General features: G+C 40.1%; 1 protein-coding gene across 1 annotated transcript in view; it reads right to left on the bottom strand.

Moving 5' to 3' along the window:
* The window catches only part of LOC140196058 (rod cGMP-specific 3',5'-cyclic phosphodiesterase subunit beta-like), an 83,584-nt gene that overhangs the window by 32,463 nt on the left and 31,673 nt on the right, over window positions 1-19,448 (bottom strand). Inside the window, exons 8-15 of the mRNA XM_072254765.1 lie at window positions 18,343-18,390; window positions 16,338-16,487; window positions 16,089-16,232; window positions 10,899-10,964; window positions 9,473-9,619; window positions 7,427-7,534; window positions 6,916-7,025; window positions 6,689-6,776 (exon numbers count right to left, since the gene is read on the bottom strand). Of these exons, the coding sequence (XP_072110866.1) occupies window positions 6,689-6,776; window positions 6,916-7,025; window positions 7,427-7,534; window positions 9,473-9,619; window positions 10,899-10,964; window positions 16,089-16,232; window positions 16,338-16,487; window positions 18,343-18,390 (861 nt within the window). The remainder of the gene's footprint in view (window positions 1-6,688; window positions 6,777-6,915; window positions 7,026-7,426; window positions 7,535-9,472; window positions 9,620-10,898; window positions 10,965-16,088; window positions 16,233-16,337; window positions 16,488-18,342; window positions 18,391-19,448) is intronic.

The following is a 19,448-nucleotide window of genomic DNA, read 5'->3' as shown; positions in this document are numbered from 1 at the left end:
GGCTAGATCGGACAGATAGACGTGTTCAATTGTACAACAGATAACTGACCGATGTATACTGAATGAACTGAGCCGTGTATTAAAGCAAATGAAATAGCCAAAGAAAGGTGGGTGCCAGTGTTACTGAATGCAATAGGTGGGAAAGCGGCAATTGGCTTAGAAGTTTAACTGTTCCAACCAAACCAACTAAAATGGGCTTTGCTGATATTGTGAAAGTTTCAGGAACATTTAGAACCAAAACCATTGTTAATTGCAGAATGTTTTATGTTTCATAAGCAGAATCAGAAGGGGAGTCCAGCTAAGTGTATGTGGCTGAAATGAAGAAATTGTCGAAGCATTGTCAGTTCAGTGATGGGCTAAGTGATACACTGGGAGATTGTTTAGTTTGTGGAATCTTACTAAAAAGCATTCAAAAACGGCTTTTCACTGAAGCACAACTCACATTTAAAATAACAGTTGAAATTGCTGTATTCATGAAAACAGCAACTAAAGAGTAGCAGTCAAGAATGAAAGTGAACAAGAAAAAAATTGCAACATCTAAACAGAAACTTGCCTGATCGATCAAGTTGTGTTACCATTGTGGCAGGGGTTCACATACACCAGACCCAATGTAGGTTTAAAGGTGAAACTTGCAGAAAATGCCACAAAGTAGGACACATACAAGATCATGGAGGGCAGACAAAAATAAATGTACTGCACAGTAAAAAGAAAAAGATAAAAAAATTAAGTTGCAGTTTCAAAAAGAGCATGCTCTTGGTGAAAAATATGATAATGATGAGAGTGACATAAAACTGAGTAACCTTGAGATACAGTATACAATGAGAAAAGTAACAGGAGACAGGCAATATGGCTTACACCAGAAGTGAACATCAAATTAATTAAAATGGATTTGGACATTGACTTGGCTGTTTCAGTCTTTCCACAAAGGCAGTTTGAACTGAAGCCTGCAGATATTCCACGAGGAACTTATACTGGAGAAAAGATAACTCCTGTGGGAATGACATTTGTAGCAGTGAAATACAACAACTTACAAGCCACATTGGGCTTGTATGCAGTAAAAACAGGAGGGCCAGCATCGTGGGGTAGTGAGTGGCTGAGACAACTACAACTTGATTGGAGATCCATCCACCACTTTCATACCACATCCCCTGCAATAAAGTCAACTGAAAGCAAATTAAGAAAGGTAAGAATCCATAGCGGTATACAAGGATGGCATTGGAAAATTCAAACATATCACAGGTAAAATAATGTTAAATGAAAATGCTACACCCAAGTTTTACAAAGCCCATCCAGTTCCTTATACCATCTGTAATAAGATAGACACTGAGATGGATGACATGGAGGCTGAAGGAATTCTTTCCAAGTTTGAGTGAAGCCCATGGGCATCACTAGTTGTCCCAGTAGCGAAGAAAAATGGGTCTGTCAGGATCTGTGGTGATTTTAAGGTCACCATTAACCCAGTACTGAAAGTCAATCAATACTGTCTACCCAGGATAGAGGATATCTTTGCAAACCTTTCTGGAGGAAAACACTTCAGCAAAGTGGACTTAGCTGAGGTCTTCCTACAGATGGAGATGGAAGAAGAGTCTAAAGTGTTTCTCATCATAAACACTCACAAAGCACTTTATCACTATAATAGGCTTATTTTGGAGCAGTACCTACACCGGCACACTGGTAGTAAGCTGTCGACAAGGTGCTACAAGGCTGCACAGGTACTCAGTGTTACATTGTTATCCATGAGGATTACAAGGATCATCTCCAAAATCTCCAGACAGTGTGAAAAAAGATTAGAAAAATATAGGCTCAGAGTATGATGCAACAAGTGTGACTTTAAACCAAGCATCACTTACTGTGGTCACACCATTGATGCACAAGAAATACACAAGAAGGTTCAAGCAGTGGTGGATGACCCAAGGCCAAAGCGTGTGTCACAGTTGCAGGCCTTTTTAGGATTTGTCAATTCCTACAACAGGTTCCTTCCAAACCTGCCTATTTGTCACATGTTATGAGGGATGGAAGTGACTCCCATAGCCTTTGCATCATGTTTCGTTACCACTGTAGAGAAAAATTATGTACAGATTGACAGAGAGGCCTTGAGACTGGTTGGGAAGTAAAACATTTCAACCAGTAGTTGTTTGGGAGAGAGTTTATCCTCATTACTGTTCATCAACCACTAGTCTCCACTTTCAGTCCTCAGAAGGGTGTTTCACAGCAGTAGCAGTACAACTGCAGAGATGGGCTCTGGTTCTGGGAGAACACAATTACAAGATCAAATTCAAGAGGACATCTCATCATGGAAATACAGATTGATTGTCCCTTTTACCTTTGGAAAAGGGAATATCAGAAAACCTGGCAAAAGAAAACTCTCCTCTTGACGTATTCCCTCTAATCAAAACTGAAAGTCTCCCTGTTACGGCAGAGATGATCCAAAGGGAAACCAGAAAGACCACACACTGTCACAGTCTATATGGCAACACAAACTGGCTGGAATGTGCAGCAGAAATTCCAATTACCCCATTTTTTACCAGCACAGGAATGACCTTGCACCTGGCAGGAGTTGTCTTACGTGGGGACTCAGAGTTGTTGTACCATCCAAGCTGAGAGCTAAAGTGTTGGCCGAGCTACATGCCAGTCATCTAGGCATGGTTAAAGTGAAGGCATTTTGTCTGGTGGCATGGGATAGACCAGCAGACTAAGCAGCTTGCCATGCACTATCTGGGATGCCAAGAGCAGGGCCTGTCCATCCCTGGGAACGGCTTTCATTGCCCTGGCAGAAGAATCATGTGGATTTTTCAGGACCATTCATGGGCTCATATTCCTTGGTAGTAGTGGATGCAGCTACAAAGTGGGCAGAATTGTTCCCAAAAGCCTCCACTACAGCACTGCACACTGCTAATGTGTTGAGAAGGCTCTTCGCAAGAGTTCTGGTGTTCCAGAACACTTAGTCACTGACAGTGGACCACAGTTTGTTGCAGAACAGTTTCAGTCATTCCTGAAAATGAATGGAATAAGATTCCTGAAAATAATGGAATAATTGCATCAGCACTGTACCGCCCAGCTCCAAATGGCTTGGTGGAAACGCTTGTCCAAAATCTAAAGAACATTCTTTGAGCAATGTCAACTGAACACACCAACACTGAATCCGAAACTCGCCAACTTTCTCCTTGCATATTGCAGTGCAGTACACTCCACAACCAACTCACCAGCTTTGCTTTTCCTGGATTGTCCCATGTGCTTACACTTGGATCTCCTCTAACCCAGTCTCAGAAGGAATATGCAGGACAAACAGTTGAGGCAAACTGAGGGCTCCACAAACAAGTAGGTTCAATATCTCACTCCTGGACAAGCAGTCCTAGTGAGGGATGACAGAGATGTTCAAAAGTGGGTACTTGGAATGATTAGGAACAGACTGGTCCACTCTCCTACACAGTAGAGATTGTGTCTAATGTCATCTGGCGATACACATCAATCAGTTGAGGAGAGAAAAGTCAATTGTTGAAGAAGAAAAGTGCCCAGAGCTGTCAGAACCACTTCCTTCAGTCCCTCAGTCAACTCCTACAACCATCACAGAGGAGGCCCCAGAACCTGACACTATTTCACAGCCACAAGTCTCACCTGTCAAACACAATGACTCCCCTTGTCAGGAAAGACGTCATTCCACAAGAATAAGAAATCCTCCACAGTGATTAAATCGTTAGGCCTGAGTGGGACAATTTAAAATTTACTAGTTGCGTATATCTGTATGGTAGCTGTATTATATAGTATACTGTGCATGTGTATGTATGTATATTAGACATGCATTCTTTATTGAGTTGGAGTTTATAGCTAAGCAGGGAGAAGTGCTGTGTACTTAATATTACTGGACTATTTGAGTAATATTGTAAATATATTGTTTGATTAAGCATTCTTTGTTTGTTTACCGAATTCATTGTGGGTCATATATAAGAAATAAGTGAATAGAATAAGTCATTACGCCACCACAGCATATGTGCACGCCTCACTGAAAATAAAACAAAGAACATGAGTACTCCCGGGCTCCCATGTTTACCTTTCAATTAATTTCCAGAGGTACAAAACATAGCAGTACAAAACCATAGCACATGACAGATTTTCAGAGTTGTGAGGCAGGTCAAGGTTAATTCACAGTCTGCCAATCCAGGAATAATAGATATTTTAACCTCAAAAGTGATATTATCAACACAACCTTCAATTATGTTAAGCACTCCAGTGTGATATAGTTACTGATTTAGTGACTAGATTGCTGGATTATTTATCCAGGGATGTGAATTCGACTCCTACCATGCCAGCAGGGGAATTTAACTTCACATCATTACACTTCTGGCTTGTTCAGTGAAATATCTTTTGGTAAGATGGTGGCGTGCTCGGTTGCAGCAGCCTCTCTGGATCCAAACAAAGGTGTGATAGTTCATCCTTTACAGTTTTTTTATGATAGCAAGACACTGTTGGGTATTAAGAATATCAAGTACTGCAGGTCTACCCCACTGGTGAGTTGCTCAATCACAGTGGAGCTGGACCTGTTGTGTACTGTGTTGCAGCCTGCTACAGCCACCCAAGGAGAAAGGTGCTGAGCAGGGGCCGCGCGCAGTCCAGCAAACAGTGCAAATGATTGTCTTGGTCGTTTTTCTTACGGTCACAAAACCCTGTTGGACATTGATAATGTTGAATGCTACAAGTCCAATTCATGGGTTCATTGGCTAGAGAATGGCAGGGGAGCCGTGTAGCCGTGGTTGTTACGTGGACCAGGCCCACAAGCTACGGGGTCTCCTGCTGCAGCTGCCCAAGGATGGAGCTGCTGAAGGTGGTGTAGGAGAGAGCAGGGACACGGCTGGATTCAGTGCTGGGTTGGCGGCTGGCCCCTCCTGTCAGTCCTCCCCGCCGGAGCTTTTGCTCACTGGAAGACGAGGTGGATTGCGTTCGTCTGCAGCCGTACCAGTGCATGAGAAGGACTGCTGCTGCCTTCTACTTGCAGAAAATGTGGCGTCAGGACAACATCCCATGCACCATCAATCTCCAGGCCATGACACTCAGGGACTTGGGCTATATTTTTTTGGGTAGCTGTATGTTTTCCTGATACTGTAATTGTATATTTATTAACGACCTGGATGTGGGGGTAGATGGCTGGGTTGGCAAGTTTGCAGACGACACACCAAGGTTGGTGGTGTTGTAGAAAGTGTAGAGGATTGTCAAAGATTGCAGAGAGACATTGATAGAATGCAGAAGTGGGCTGAGAAGTGGCAGATGGAGCTCAACCCGGAGAAGTGTGAGGTGGTACACTTTGGAAGGACAAACTCCAAGGCAGAGTACAAAGTAAATGGCAGGATACTTGGTAGTGTGGAGGAGCAGAGGGATCTGGGGGTACATGTCCACAGATCCCTGAAAGTTGCCTCACAGGTAGATAGGGTAGTTAAGGAAGCTTATGGGGTGTTCGCTTTCATAAGTCAAGGGATAGAGTTTAAGAGTCGCAAGGTAATGATGCATCTCTATAAAACTCTGATTAGGCCACACTTGGAGTATTGTGTCCAGTTCTGGTTGCCTCACTATAGGAAGGATGTGGAAGCATTGGAAAGGGTACAGAGGAGATTTACCAGGATGCTGCCTGGTTTAGAGAGTATGCATTATGATCAGAGATTAAGGGAGCTAGAGCTTTACTCTTTGGAGAGGAGGAGGATAAGAGGAGACATGATAGAGGTGTACAAGATAATAAGAGGAATAGATAGAGTGGATAGCCAGCGCCTCTTCCCCAGGGCACCACTGCTCAATACAAGAGGACATGGCTTTAAGGTAAGGGGTGGGAAGTTCAAGGGGGATATTAGAGGAAGGTTTTTTACTCAGAGAGTGGTTGGTGCGTGGAATGCACTGCCTGAGTCAGTGGTGGAGGCAGATACACTAGTGAAGTTTAAGAGACTACTAGACAGGTATATGGAGGAATTTAGGGTGGAGGCTTATACGGGAGGCAGAGTTTGAGGGTCGGCACAACATTGTGGGCTTAAGGGCCTGTACTGTACTCTACTATTCTATGTTCTATACATGCTATATGTCCCCTCTGTGACTATTGGCCCTGTGTATTGCACCTTGGCCCCAGAGGAGCACCCTTTCATTTGGCTGTATTCATGTGTACGATTGAATTCGAACTTGAAACTAAAGGTCACAAATCAGTAATGGTAGCCATGAGAGCACTGTATTTTTGTAAACTTTGCTTTGGTCCACGTATCATTCAGAGAAGGAAATCTGCCATCCTTACCCTGTTCAGCTCTTAACTGGCTTTTCAGTTCATGAGATAATTAGGACTAAATATAAATGCTGGCATTGCCAATGGCATCTACATTCCACGTGCAAATAAACAGTTACTACCTTTGTAAATGGTCTCTGCACTCCCTAGTTCACATTTCTAGTGATTGTCTTTTTAGCTCAATTAATATATGCAGTAGCCCACTTTATTTTCTCCTGGTGTTAATACAACTGAAATTTCTCTTGAAGTCGATGGAAAAAATAATCACAATGTGCTGCAGTGAGTCATCATGCAGAGGCAGAGCGATTGCCCAAGGGAATTTCATCTTCAGTTCCCCCCGTTGTAACTACATTCTGTTCCATTTCACTCTAATGTTTGATGGGCTTGGTAAGGAGACCCACATCTAACCACAAGTGTCCATGTGATCCAAAGGCTCACCTCATCGGCAAGTAGAGTCTTGCTAAGCTCCAGGTGATGACGCTCCATAATTGAAGAGCCGTGAAGTTTTGCTAGTGGGTGCTGGGATCTGATGATAAATAAATAACAATGACAAATAGAAACTTGTCAGAGAACTATGAATAAAAGAAACATAAAGAGACCTTGTTTAATAATTGTGAAATGTAGCTGTGAGTGAGAAGTAGAATATCTGTTCATCAAGAACTTACTTCATCTGGTACAAGTTGTTGGTCCCCCTGTGATCAATATCATGGCAAAGTCCTGCAGTTAACATGGCCAGTGTTTCCAAGTCTGTGTAATACCGTTTCAACTTACCGGTCTGCAAATGCAAAACAATCAAAGACATTTAGGAGCTAATCCACATGGCTGCATATCTTATTGATGCAGCTTCCTGTAGCTTTCTGACTGGAGAATTGATCATTACATATTTTTAAGCAGTAATCAGAGGTTGCAGGCCCACAAAAGTGTGAACATGGAATTTGTAGATAAAGTATGTAGGGTGCTAATATCGGTCATTAGCGTTGTCCTCTCCTTTAAGAACATTCATATCTTATGCTGATATAATGTATTAATTTAGAAAGATTTCTCAAAGGCTATTTATTAAGGCATACTTTAGATCATGAATGTTAAGGTAGTGCTGTGTGTTACAGGACAAAGGGGGAAAAACAGGCTGTAACATTAATGTAGATTTTAGAGTCTCAAACATGAAACTAATCTTACCATCAGAAGAGTGAACATTGTCTGCCCAACATTGAATCCATGGCGCCAATTGTGGTACGTAATTCTTCGATATCCTTTACTTAATGAATAAATAAATCGGACTAACACCTATGAATTATCCATAGGATATTTTATTAATACAGGAAAATGAGAGAGCAATATTAGGCAATCAATATAAAACATTGTCTTTGACACTTTATGAGAATCAAGGACAGTCAGTGCAATGGAGCTCATAAACCACGTCCCTACAAGCCTTTCATTCCCAGAAATCTGAGACTAAGCACCGCCACATAGCTGGAGAAGAATACTCGAACAAAATGTTAACTTTGATCAGCTCGGAACCTCTCAGGATCATAGACCGAACCAGAACAGGGGATTCTGTGGTTTGTTATGCCTGTGTAGCTCTTTGAAAGCTCATCTAATTAACCTCACGTGCCTGCTCCTTCCTCAATACCTTCAAATACATTCTCCAGTTCACTTTGATATGATAATATGATAATTTAGTATGCTCTCACCATCTTTCTGCACAGTCCATTTCAGAACACAACAATTCATAGGATGACAACAATTTCCTTTACCACCTCGTCCTGATTCTTTTCCTATTTCTTAAGTGTGTCTTCCTGTTAACTTGCATCTCCCTGGTATTCTAAACACCCTTCATTATTTTGCTAATTTCTATTAAATCTTGCCTTAGCTTTATATGCTTCAAGGGAGCCAATCATAGCTTTTCTTGACTCTCCACCTATTTGAAGTCACTCACCCCAATTCCATTGCTGGTAAACCTCCTCTGCAGCCTGAATGAGGAACTGATGTGCTTTCCAATGGTGCCGGAACTGGTTAAATCATGATTTATTTCTATTTCTGTTCCAATCAGTTGTCCCTTTCCAGTCTTAGGCTTGGGCCTCATTAATTCAGTGGATGAATGATCACGAGTTAGAATTATGTGGCTTTTCCTTGCTAACATGTTGCTATGGCTGAAATCATCAACATGTGGCAGCAATGACACTTGGATTTTCTGGGTCTGGATAATTAAACTAAATGCAGTATGAACTGTTTGACCCATGCTACATGTCAGACACATCCTCTCCAGGACCGACTGACTAAGCAGCGGAGCACCCTTTCAAACAGCCTCATCCAGCTCCGCTGTCGCAAAGGTTGTTACAGCAAATCTTTACGACTAAATGCAGTAAGCATATACAACAGTTCATTTCTGTGCGACAGCAGAACACACATCATAGTACAATAGTCTCATTTATTATTTCGCACATTATTATTGCATAGTATTGCACATTGGTAAATTAATATTGTGTATATTATTATTCTGTACTTTATTATTAGTTAATATTATTATTATTTATTATCATTGCTAAGTGTGTTTTTAAATGTTGCTGCTGTAACAAAATAATTTCCTACATGGGATCAATAAAGTACTTATTACTATCATTACATCTTTTAAATCATATACCTTGAAATTACTCAATAAGAATCAACTAAAGAGAAACTTTAGGGTCAGATATTTTCTTCAAAGGAATAAAGATGAAGATATTGGTATTGAAATTGCCCTTAGTGTTTGGGGTGAATGGTAGAGTCTAGGGAGATTTGAACGGAATCTGGGAAGAATTGGAACAAATATAAGATTGGTGTAAGTGGGTTGGCAAGAACTCGATGAACTGAAAGGTCTGTTTTCATGCTGTATAACTCTCTTGCTCTTAATGACACTTGGAAAGTTATATTCAGTTTATTCAATAATCTATTACAATCTGATTCAGATTTAGGTTTATTTATCACATGAACATGGAAATATACAGTGAAATGTTTTATCTGTGTTAACAACCACCACCATCTAAGGATGTACTGAGGGCAGGCTGCAAGTGTAACCACATATTTCGGCACCAATGTAACATGCCTACCATGTTTACAGAACACACAAGCAACAACAACAACTACTGGATTCTTTGAAGATCCTTCTAGTGTCCAGGAATTTTAAATCCCAATAATTATCCAGCTCCTTCCTTTTTAATTTCCCCACAGCACAGAATTACTTACCTCACGTGGAATATGAAATTTGTTCACAACTTTTAATTCATAGTACATCTGAATGCCACATCGCACAAGATCCATCTCAGCAAATTCTAAATCACTAAAACCGAATTCATAAAGGTCAAACTGTTCTGGTTCAGGAAGTTGCTGGTCCTGGAAAATAAGATGATTTTGTCAGATTATTTAGTCAGTACTATTGCGGAAGTGTGTTGGCCCGCTGTTCTCATACTCATTCTTCTAAAGGAAAATGGATTTAGGAGAGAGTTGTGTCTGTATGATTAAGTAGTCTAAGTCTCATCATAGCTGTAGTTTTACTCATCTGAAAATGACGTATAAAAATTTTGGAAGGTTATTAAATACCAATTTCATTTTTGCACTGTAATTCAATAATGAAAATATTAATTGATATCAATAAAATATTGAAATAATCTTTGTTAATAAATCCATCTAATTTATCTAGAGAACTCATCATTAAATATTTAAGTGGTTATTATAGAAAGCTTCATATTATTATTATTTACAATGCTGCTGAAGGTCTTAATGGTGGAATAAACATGAAAGAATTTTGTTCTCCATGGCAACAATCTCAGCCTCAACCCTCATAGACTTTGAATGGAGGGGTTAAGAGAGAACATGGGAGGATAAAGTGTCTTTGAGCTAACCAGAACTTTCTTGGAACCATGAAATAAATACTGAAAATGCTGGAAACACTCAGCAGGTCAGGCCACATCCGTGGAAAGTGAAATCGAGTTAACGTTTCAGGTCTGAGACCATTTGTTGGAACTGGGTGAGAGAGAAAACAAGTTAATTTTCATTTGGAGAATGAAGGGAGGGAAGAATAGAACAAAAATGTCTCTGATAGGATGTGACTAAATGAGTTAATGTGAGATTTAGAATAAGATAATGCTACTTTGGCAGTTTAATGGTTTGAAAATAGTAAACGTGTGGAACATGTCCAGCAGAAAGTTAAAACCTCAGCCAAAATGAGAGATGGATGACTGGCAAAAATGGCCAGCTGTGACACAGAGAGAAAGATAGATTGAGTTAACTAAAGTTGGAGTTCATAGAGTTCAGATGACTCCCACATAACCAGTCAGAAGATAAAGTATTGTTCCTCAACCTTGTTGTAGTAGTGCAGGAGATCGCAGGCAGGGATGTCAGAGTGGGAGTGAGATGGGGAATTAAAGTTTGAACAAGTTGATGTTTCAGGTCAAGATGCTTTATCATAACTCAGAATATAGTTACAGAAGTAACCTAAAACTAACTTTTTCTCACTGCTGATGATCTAGTAACAGGCATCTCAACTTACACATTTGCGTATAAACTTGTGCATGTCACCTCTTTGCCCTGATAGATGGCAGGTTTAATGTTGTTTTTACATGACAGTCCAATTTTATAATGCTTCGAGCATCAGCAATCAGGAATGTCTTACCAGGAGTTCTTGCAATTCTTCTTCTTCACATTCATTGGGCTCTTTTCCAAAATATTCCCTTGTTGGCTGGTAACAAAGGACAAGATTTATTGATCGCACAAATGATTAAATTTTTATTCCTGAGTATTAGCTACGAGAATGGTCACTGTTTGAATCAGAGTTGATGCTACTTAGTGCAGTTAAATTAAGTGATGCAAATTGAATTTAGATTATCATATTGACCAGCTTATGGCAGCTTTATATTGATCACACAAAATTATTGCTTCGATGGCTGAGCAGGCCACTATGCAAAGTTAACTTCTTGCCTGAAGGTGTTTATAGAAGGCAACTGCTTCTATTGATCAGGGAAGTTTAAGGAGGTCAAAATCTCAAATATGGAATACTAGTAGCAGGCAGGGAAATCAGGAAACATGCTTACCACATTAAAGGGTAGTAGAAATCTACAACTTACTCTCCAAATAGTTATGGTTGCTGAGTTCATTGGAGCTTTCAAAACTCTTATAAGTTCATTTTTATTAGGTAGCAGTAAATGGGAATGTAGTACAGATCATCCATATTCCATTTAAATTATTTTGTTCTAATTGTGTTCTTGTATAATTTTGTATAATTTGTTTTTATCATAAATCTTGTATACAATGCCTTGAAAAAGTATGCAGCCCCAACCCTTTGTTCACATAAATGTGTATTACAACCAGGGATTTTGATCAATTTAACTGATAATTTTTATTTGTGAATCACATGCTCCTGAAATGTCAGCAGTTCTAAAGTATTCATCCCTCTTTGTTCAGTACTTAGTTGAACCACTTCTTGCAGCTATTACAGCTAGTAGTCTTTTTGGATAAGTCTCTATTAGCTTTGCCCAATATGATGGAACGAGATTTCCCCATTCTTCCTTGCAAAATTGTTCAAGGTGTGCCAGTTTAGTTGGGGAGCAGTGGTGGACAGTAATCTTGAGTTCTTGCGAGAGATGTTTGATCAGGTTAAGGTTAGCACTCTGACTATGCTCATCAAGGATATCAGTTTTCTTCATTTGAAGCCTCTCCATGGTTGCTCTGACAGTGTGCTTTGGGTCATTGTCCTGCTGAAAGATGAACTTCCTCTCCAGTTTAAGCTTTCCGGCAGAGACTAGCAGGTTTTTATCCAGGATCTCTCTGTACTTAGCTGCAATCATCTTCCCATCAATCCTGATCAGATTTCCAGTCCTTGCTGCTGAAAAGCATCCCCACAGCATGATGCTACTCTACCATACTTTACAGTAGGGATGGAATTACCTGGCTGATGCACAGTATGAGATCTACGCCACATGTACCACTGAGAGTTGAGGCCAAAAATTTGCACTTTCGTCTCATCCAGCCACAAAACCTTTCTCCACATCTTTACAGTATCTTCTAAATGATGCTTTACAAAGTCTTTATGGGCAAGGATATGCTTTTTTTTTTAGCCAGGACTTCTTCCTTGCCACTTTTCCAGAAACACCCTTTTTGTGCGAGACTTTAGAGATTGTGGAGCCATGAAATGCAACTCCACTTATAGCCACTGACTTCTGCAGCTTGCTCAGAGTGACTGTTGGCATCACAGTACCTCTCTTACAAGTGACATTCTTCTCTGGTGACTACATTTAGAGGGGCAGCCTGACCTAGGCCGTGTGGCTGTGGTTTTATAGTTTTTCCACGTTTTCACAATGGACTACCCTGAGCTCCAAGGTATGTTCAGTGTCTTTAAAGTGGCCTTGTACCCTTCCCCAGATTTGTGCTTCTCTGTTATCATTTCCCTGACTTGTCTTGAATGCTCTTTAGCCTTCATTAGGTTTGGTCTGTTGAAAATCTACCGCACTGTTGGACTTTACAAGGCGAGAGGGTAATTATTCTATTGAAAACAGAGGATCTTCCAATTTCCTACATCAACAAATTGGGTGAGTTGGTAAGGTAATATACAGTGTTGCACCTGAGGAAAATTAACATAGCAGTTACAAAGGGGATGGATACTTTTTCAGCCTCACAATTTTGGTCTTTAATTTTTAGTAACTTGTTAACAGAATTTGGAATATATTTTTTGATTTGATATGATGCACAATGTTTTGTAGATTAGTTTCAAAAATCCAACCTCAATATACTTTACAGTTAGAAAATGATACAGTAAAATGTGAAAATAGTTGTGGGGTCTGAAAGCTTTTTTCAAAGCACCGTATGCGATACTCCGTGCCAGTGATACTGCTGCAAGTTATTTTAACAATTTGGAATTAATGCCATGATTTCAGTTCCTATGTCCAAGCCATTAATCTATAATAGTGGATCTAATACTCTAATAATCACTGTAATGACTGTTCCAAGGGAATTATTTTGCAGTTTCTTGCTGCGTTATTTATTTAATATTTTAACTTGATAGAATGGAATTCATAAGGTTGTTGTTCCTTTTCGTGCTTTGTGATTCACTGGGCAGCATTTTTTTGCTGCTTCCTTAGCATTTGCCTGATTTTTTATGAGGCCAAGTTGCCAGCTCAATGCTCGACCCAGCACAGATGGGAAGTGTGCAAGGGGCCGGCCAGGTTCGAACCTGGGACCATCCACTTTGAAGCCCAGTGCTGGTGGCACTACACCACCAGCCAGCTAATCAATCAGGTTACCTTACGAATATCATAGTCCACACAAATGCAGTACAAAGATTGGTAGAACTAATGCAACATGGTAAAAAAATAACTTGATCTTCAAGCTTTAGCCCTTCTGGGGAAGTAAAAGGGGAAGTGCCATTAGAATATTGGTTAAAGAGAACATTCAGTAATGAGGGAGGACTTCCTACAAGGCTTTTTGAAAAATTGAGTGGATAGGGCTTAGAAATAAAAGGAAAGGAGTGATCATTTTGCTGGCATTATATCACATGCCTCCCAATAGTCAGCATGAGACTGAAGAGCAGATCAATGAGAGCAGTTGGAGCAATAAGGTTATTGTAGTGGGTGATTTCAACCTCCCCAAGATCCCTTGTCTTAGTGTGAAGGCTTTAGAAGGGGTCTTCTTCTTCTTCTTCATGTGCCTTGCGCGTTACACGCTCGGGCGATCATGGCTTTCCACATCGAACAATCCCATGCAGCGTCAATGATATCTCGCACACTTAGATCTGTTAGTTCTTTCACAGTTTCCATATATTTTCTTCTTTGCCTTCCTCTTCTGCATTTCCCAGGCATACAGCCGTGTAATGTAAGGCATTTATTTCTCCCTTTCTGATGACATGGCCCAGGAATTTAAGTTTCCTCTCATTTAATGTTCTCATTAAAGATCTTTTTGTATGGCCACGTTGGAATACTGACTCATTAGTTACCCTATCTCTATATGATATTTTCAGCATTCTTCTAAGAAACCACATTTCTGTTGCTTCTAAGTTTCTTCGGAGTTCTGGTGTTATAGTCCATGTTTCGGAAGCATACAGCAAGATTGACCAGATGTAACATTTTAGTAGCCTAAGCCATGTTGTCATAGAAATGTGTCTGTTGGTAAAAATGGGTTTCATTGTTTGGAAGTTGGTTTTGGCAATGGCAATTCTTCTTTTAATTTCTACTTTATTTCTAGCATCTTGTGATATAAAGCTACCAAGGTAATTAAAGCCGGTCTTTTGTTCAATCTCTTGGTTACCGATGTACAATTGGCAGCTGGGAGCATCCTGCTGTTTTGATATTACCATACATTTGTTTTTTTTACAGTTCACGGTTAGACCAAAATCTGTACTTGTTTGTACTACTTTGTCTAGGAAGATTTGTAGGTCTTCTGCAGCACTTGCTATTAGGGTGGTATTGTCTGCATGTCTTATATATTGTTGATGTTAACACCTTCAATTGTTATCCCATCTAGGTAGAATTTAGAGGGGGTAGAATTTGTAAAATACATTCGGGAGAGCTTTTTGTGCCAGTATGCAGATAGCAGAAGCTGTACAGGACCTAATATTTAGGGAACAAAGTCAGGCAAGTGACTGAAATGTTTATGGACAAGCATCTTCAGGATAATGACCGTAACTCTATATGTTACAAGGTAACAAAGGTAGTTATGGGAAGGGAAAAGAGTGGTCCAGAAATTAAGGACATGAATGATAGTAAAGGTAATTTCAATATTACAAGACAGGACCCAGAAAAAAAGTAAATTTTGAGTTTGTGGGTCAACATATTTCTGACAAATGGAAGCCTTTTAAAACTGAAGTAGTGAGAATTCAGGGCCAACAGGTACCTGTAGGGGTGAAAGCTAAGGAACATAAGTCCATGAAGCCCTAGCTGTCAAGGGACATTGAGGGCTTGATGCAGGAAGAAAACTGAATCATGTTACAGGTACTGAACACTGAAAACAGGTGAGGCCCTCCGGGGGTTTAGAATGGGTAGGGGGGACAAATGGGGCATACAATATCATCTGGCAGACAAGATTAAAGTAAATCCCAAGGGATTTTATAAATATGTTGAGATCAAGAAGATAACTAGGGAAAGAGAATCCAAGGGGCAATTTGTGCATGAAGCCTGAGAGGTCTTTACTGAATACTTCTTATTTATATTCACTGAAGTTACATTTTTCAGGGAGAGGTACAGGTAATCCGGGACATGTTAACATCAAAATGGTGGTTGTATTCAGATGTCTTACCAGATATAAAGGTGAATAAATTCTTACGACACAATGGGATGTATTCCAAACTGTTACAGGAAGTAAAGCAGAGGATTACTGGGGCCCTGATAGAAGTTGTTGCTAGGCACATGTGAGGTACCAGAAAACTAGGTGAAGGCAAATGTGGCCCTAGTGATAATGGCTACATTCTGTACAGTTTGATTCTGTAGGTTTATTGCTTTACTGATTCATTGCAATTACTGTTGATTATCTGAAGAAACACACAGTTCACTGTCGGAATAGTAGGGGTATAACTTTCCTGAAAGACTACTTGTCAAACCATTTTCTTCTGTGTGCAAATGTCAATCTTAACTACACTGAATTAGACCACTAGATGAATTAGGTGGAACGACATAGTGGCACAGCAGTTATCACATCACTTTACATCAGTTGCTGCAAGATTGGGGTTCATTTCCCACTGCTGTCTGTAAGGAGTTCGTACATTCCCCTCATGACTGCATAGGTTTCCTCCCACATTTCAAAAACGTATTGTTAGGATGAGTGAGTTATGGACATCCTATGTTGACGCTGGAAGCGTGGTGACACTTGGAATACTTACCAATATGTCCTGAATTTCATCCTTGCTACATTTCACGTGATACAGCACCATTCCTTGGGCAATGTCTTTCCGATATTCCAGCTTGTTCATTTTATCATACGTGTCCGTGTTGAGAACAGACCAGCCTAAGAACTGGGTCAAGGACTAGGGGTGAAATTAGAGGCAGAGAATAATGAAATATCAGTTATCACTTCAAGACAAAAAATCAAACTGGTCAAATATGACGAAAAGTTATGGTGTGAGACTTACTTCCATAAGAACTTCATCCATTTCATCAAAAGGTTTCCCATCTTTCCTGTTGTAAAATGTAGCGATTCCAACAATCTCTTCCTTCTTGTTTACTATTGGCATTGAAAGGACATTTTTGATGGTCCATCCAAAGCTATCCAAAGGTTCAGTCTGAATGCAGGAGAAAAGAGAATATTTTAAATGGCATCCTTAGATATCACTTTCCAAACCCATGCCATCTGTCAGCAAGAAGAACAGTGGCAGCAAAAGTATGAGGACACCAACCCCTGGAGGTTACCCTCTTGCTATTTATCATCTTGTTCTGTAAATATATCACCGCTCTTTCACTGTCGATGAGCAAAAATCACGAAACTCTCACTTTAACAACATTGTGGGTATACCCACACCTCAAGGACTGCAACAGTTCAAGAAGGCAGCTCATCACCACTTATCAAGGGAAATAAGGGATGGGAAATTAAATACTGACTCAACCTGCAAAGTCCACATTCCTAGAAATGAATTTTTAAAAAGTCACTAGTTTGAAATACAGTATGCAATTCTTGCCCCAATGTAAAAGTGTTCTTTTCTTTCCACTTAGGAACCATTTTAATGTACTTTGCTCTCTTCCCAGTTCTGCAACAGGGCCCCATGGTGATTACATACAAAGATGCAACACACTTAACACTGACAACAACTCCAATGCTTAAACGACTGGAATATGCTACGTCAATAGCAGAAATAACAGGAAAAGTCTTTGATCCAGCAGCTATTGTGATTTCTGTTTTGGCTCTCTCACCATCTCTCTCAAACACTTCTCTCTCCAAAAACCCCTTAGTGATGGCTGCATAAAGGACAATCTATTCCCTGATTTACTTACTATTTGTGGTAAAGATGTTTTGTATTTCCCTGTATGATCCATATTTCCCAAAGATGAAAAACAGAAAAGGAGTAGTGATTGATAAGGAACAAAAGAATCACCTGCGGGAGGAATACATCCTGGAAGTAGAATAGTTAGCTAAATTATTTTAGATTTGTTTCAACATCTACAGAATTTAACTCAGATAATTTCAGATATCGATTCTATTTCTATCATTTGAGCCTCCCTGAATTATTCATTTAATTCCTTACTTATCCCACAACCACCCAATACATTTGCACTGTCATCCCTTTTCTCATTTAACTTTTCCTGCCTTCCAGTCTATCACAAACTTTCTTTTTTCTTCATTGCTTCACACTTCAGTTTTCTTCTGTAGTTTAAAACCTGTTTATTGCTAACATCCCCCAATTCTGATTAAAGATCACCAACTTGAGACGTTAATTTTATTTCATTAGCCTGACCTGCTGAGTACTTTGTTTTCATTCCCTTTTATTGCAGCTTGGACAACTTTCAGTGAGTTAATCGGTATCATTCTCATCCAGAAATGTTAGCCATTTTGGTGTAAAACATTACCATAACAAGAGGTACCTGATTGAAGTTCCCATTTGGTTTGGTAATCCCTAGAGATTGAGTTTAATGATTTACCACCTCTTCCCACTGATGGGCCTAATTTTGCCTGATCCAGACACCAGGCACATTAAATTGGTAGTAACCACACAAAACCCCAACTGCCAATTTACAATTGATTTAGGAAAAGTGTGTACTACTGTATACACATTCGTGAGTGATGTACAAAGCAATAGTTGAACTCAACAGGTTAGATGGCATGTATTGAGGAAATTTCAGGTTGGGACCCTTCACCTGGAGGGGGAATAATGAGTAGAAAATAGTGGAGAGAAGGATTGGAGCAGAATGGCAGGCAGTGACTAGTGGGGTACCGCAAGGCTCAGTGCTGGGACCCCAGTTGTTTACAATATATATTAATGACTTAGACGAGGGAATTAAATGCAGCATCTCCAAGTTTGCGGATGACACGAAGCTGGGCGGCAGTGTTAGCTGTGAGGAGGATGCTAAGAGGATGCAGGGTGACTTGGATAGGTTGGGTGCGGAAGTCAGTAGGCTTGTGGTTCTAGTGAATAACTGCTTTACCTGGAAGCTGAAAGTTTCATCAGCTGCTGCGTTCATGATATTGCAGATCTGAGGAGATATAACAAACCAGATTAGTCACAGAGACAGCAGCTACCATTTACACTAATCATATATTAACCCGATTTATTATTCTCCCAATATTCTCAACAATTCCTGTCTAAATTCTACCATTAGCTGATATGTTAGAATCAATTTACAGCAGTCAATCATACTACGAATCTACATGTCTTTGTAATGTGGAAGCAAACACAGGAAGAACATACATTCTTATCTGGGGAAACATACATGGTGACAGGAAGAGCATGAAAACTCCACACAGGCAGCGAAGTCACGCCAGGATTGAACCCAAGCCTCTGACGCAGTGAGGCAGAAACTCTACTGGTTGTGTCACTATGCCACGGAGGTTTCAGGAACCCACTTAAAAGAGCGCAAGATGGCTTAGATAAAATAAATGCTGATTCCACCAATCATTGTCCACAAACATGAAAACGTGAATGATTGTGAGGATATAAGGGCTAACTTGGAAATAAAGCTCCAACTGTATTGGAAAATTGACTTCAACAAGCCATTTTCTAAGTTTACTGGGAGAGAACAAGAAAGAGGAAATCATTCCAATACTAGGTTAACATCCTAAATATATTCAGCCTCTGGCTTAACTAACTCTGTTTTACTGGGAAGAATGGGTGTCCGAAATCTCTGGAAACTCTTCAACTGAAGTAGGGTGAAGTTGGCTTCCAGGAGAAGGTCAATGAGTTCAAACATTTTGTGAAGGTGACTTGCCACCTCCACAAGGTACCATTGCATCTTAGCATCATCACCTGACATATATCACCTCACTTCAACCTTGACCCCACCGTGCACCCTCTCACCGCAGTGGGTCATGGATTGGATGTTCTTCTTTTCAATCAGAATCCAGTCAGCCAGTTAGGCTGATTTCCATGTGTGGATTTTGTCTTAAACAAAAAGCATTCACAGTTGAAGTAAAACTCCACAGGATGATGGGAAACCCCAGGTTTCCAATCCAAAAATATTTCCAAATTGCCTTGCAAAAGTCAAGGAGTCTCTTCAGAATGCAATATATTGGCATCTACAGAACAAACAAAGGA

The sequence above is a fragment of the Mobula birostris genome, chromosome 4 (assembly GCF_030028105.1).
Source record: "Mobula birostris isolate sMobBir1 chromosome 4, sMobBir1.hap1, whole genome shotgun sequence".
Taxonomy (NCBI): Eukaryota; Metazoa; Chordata; class Chondrichthyes; order Myliobatiformes; family Myliobatidae; genus Mobula; species Mobula birostris.
This window is presented reverse-complemented; position numbering and strand designations above follow the sequence as displayed.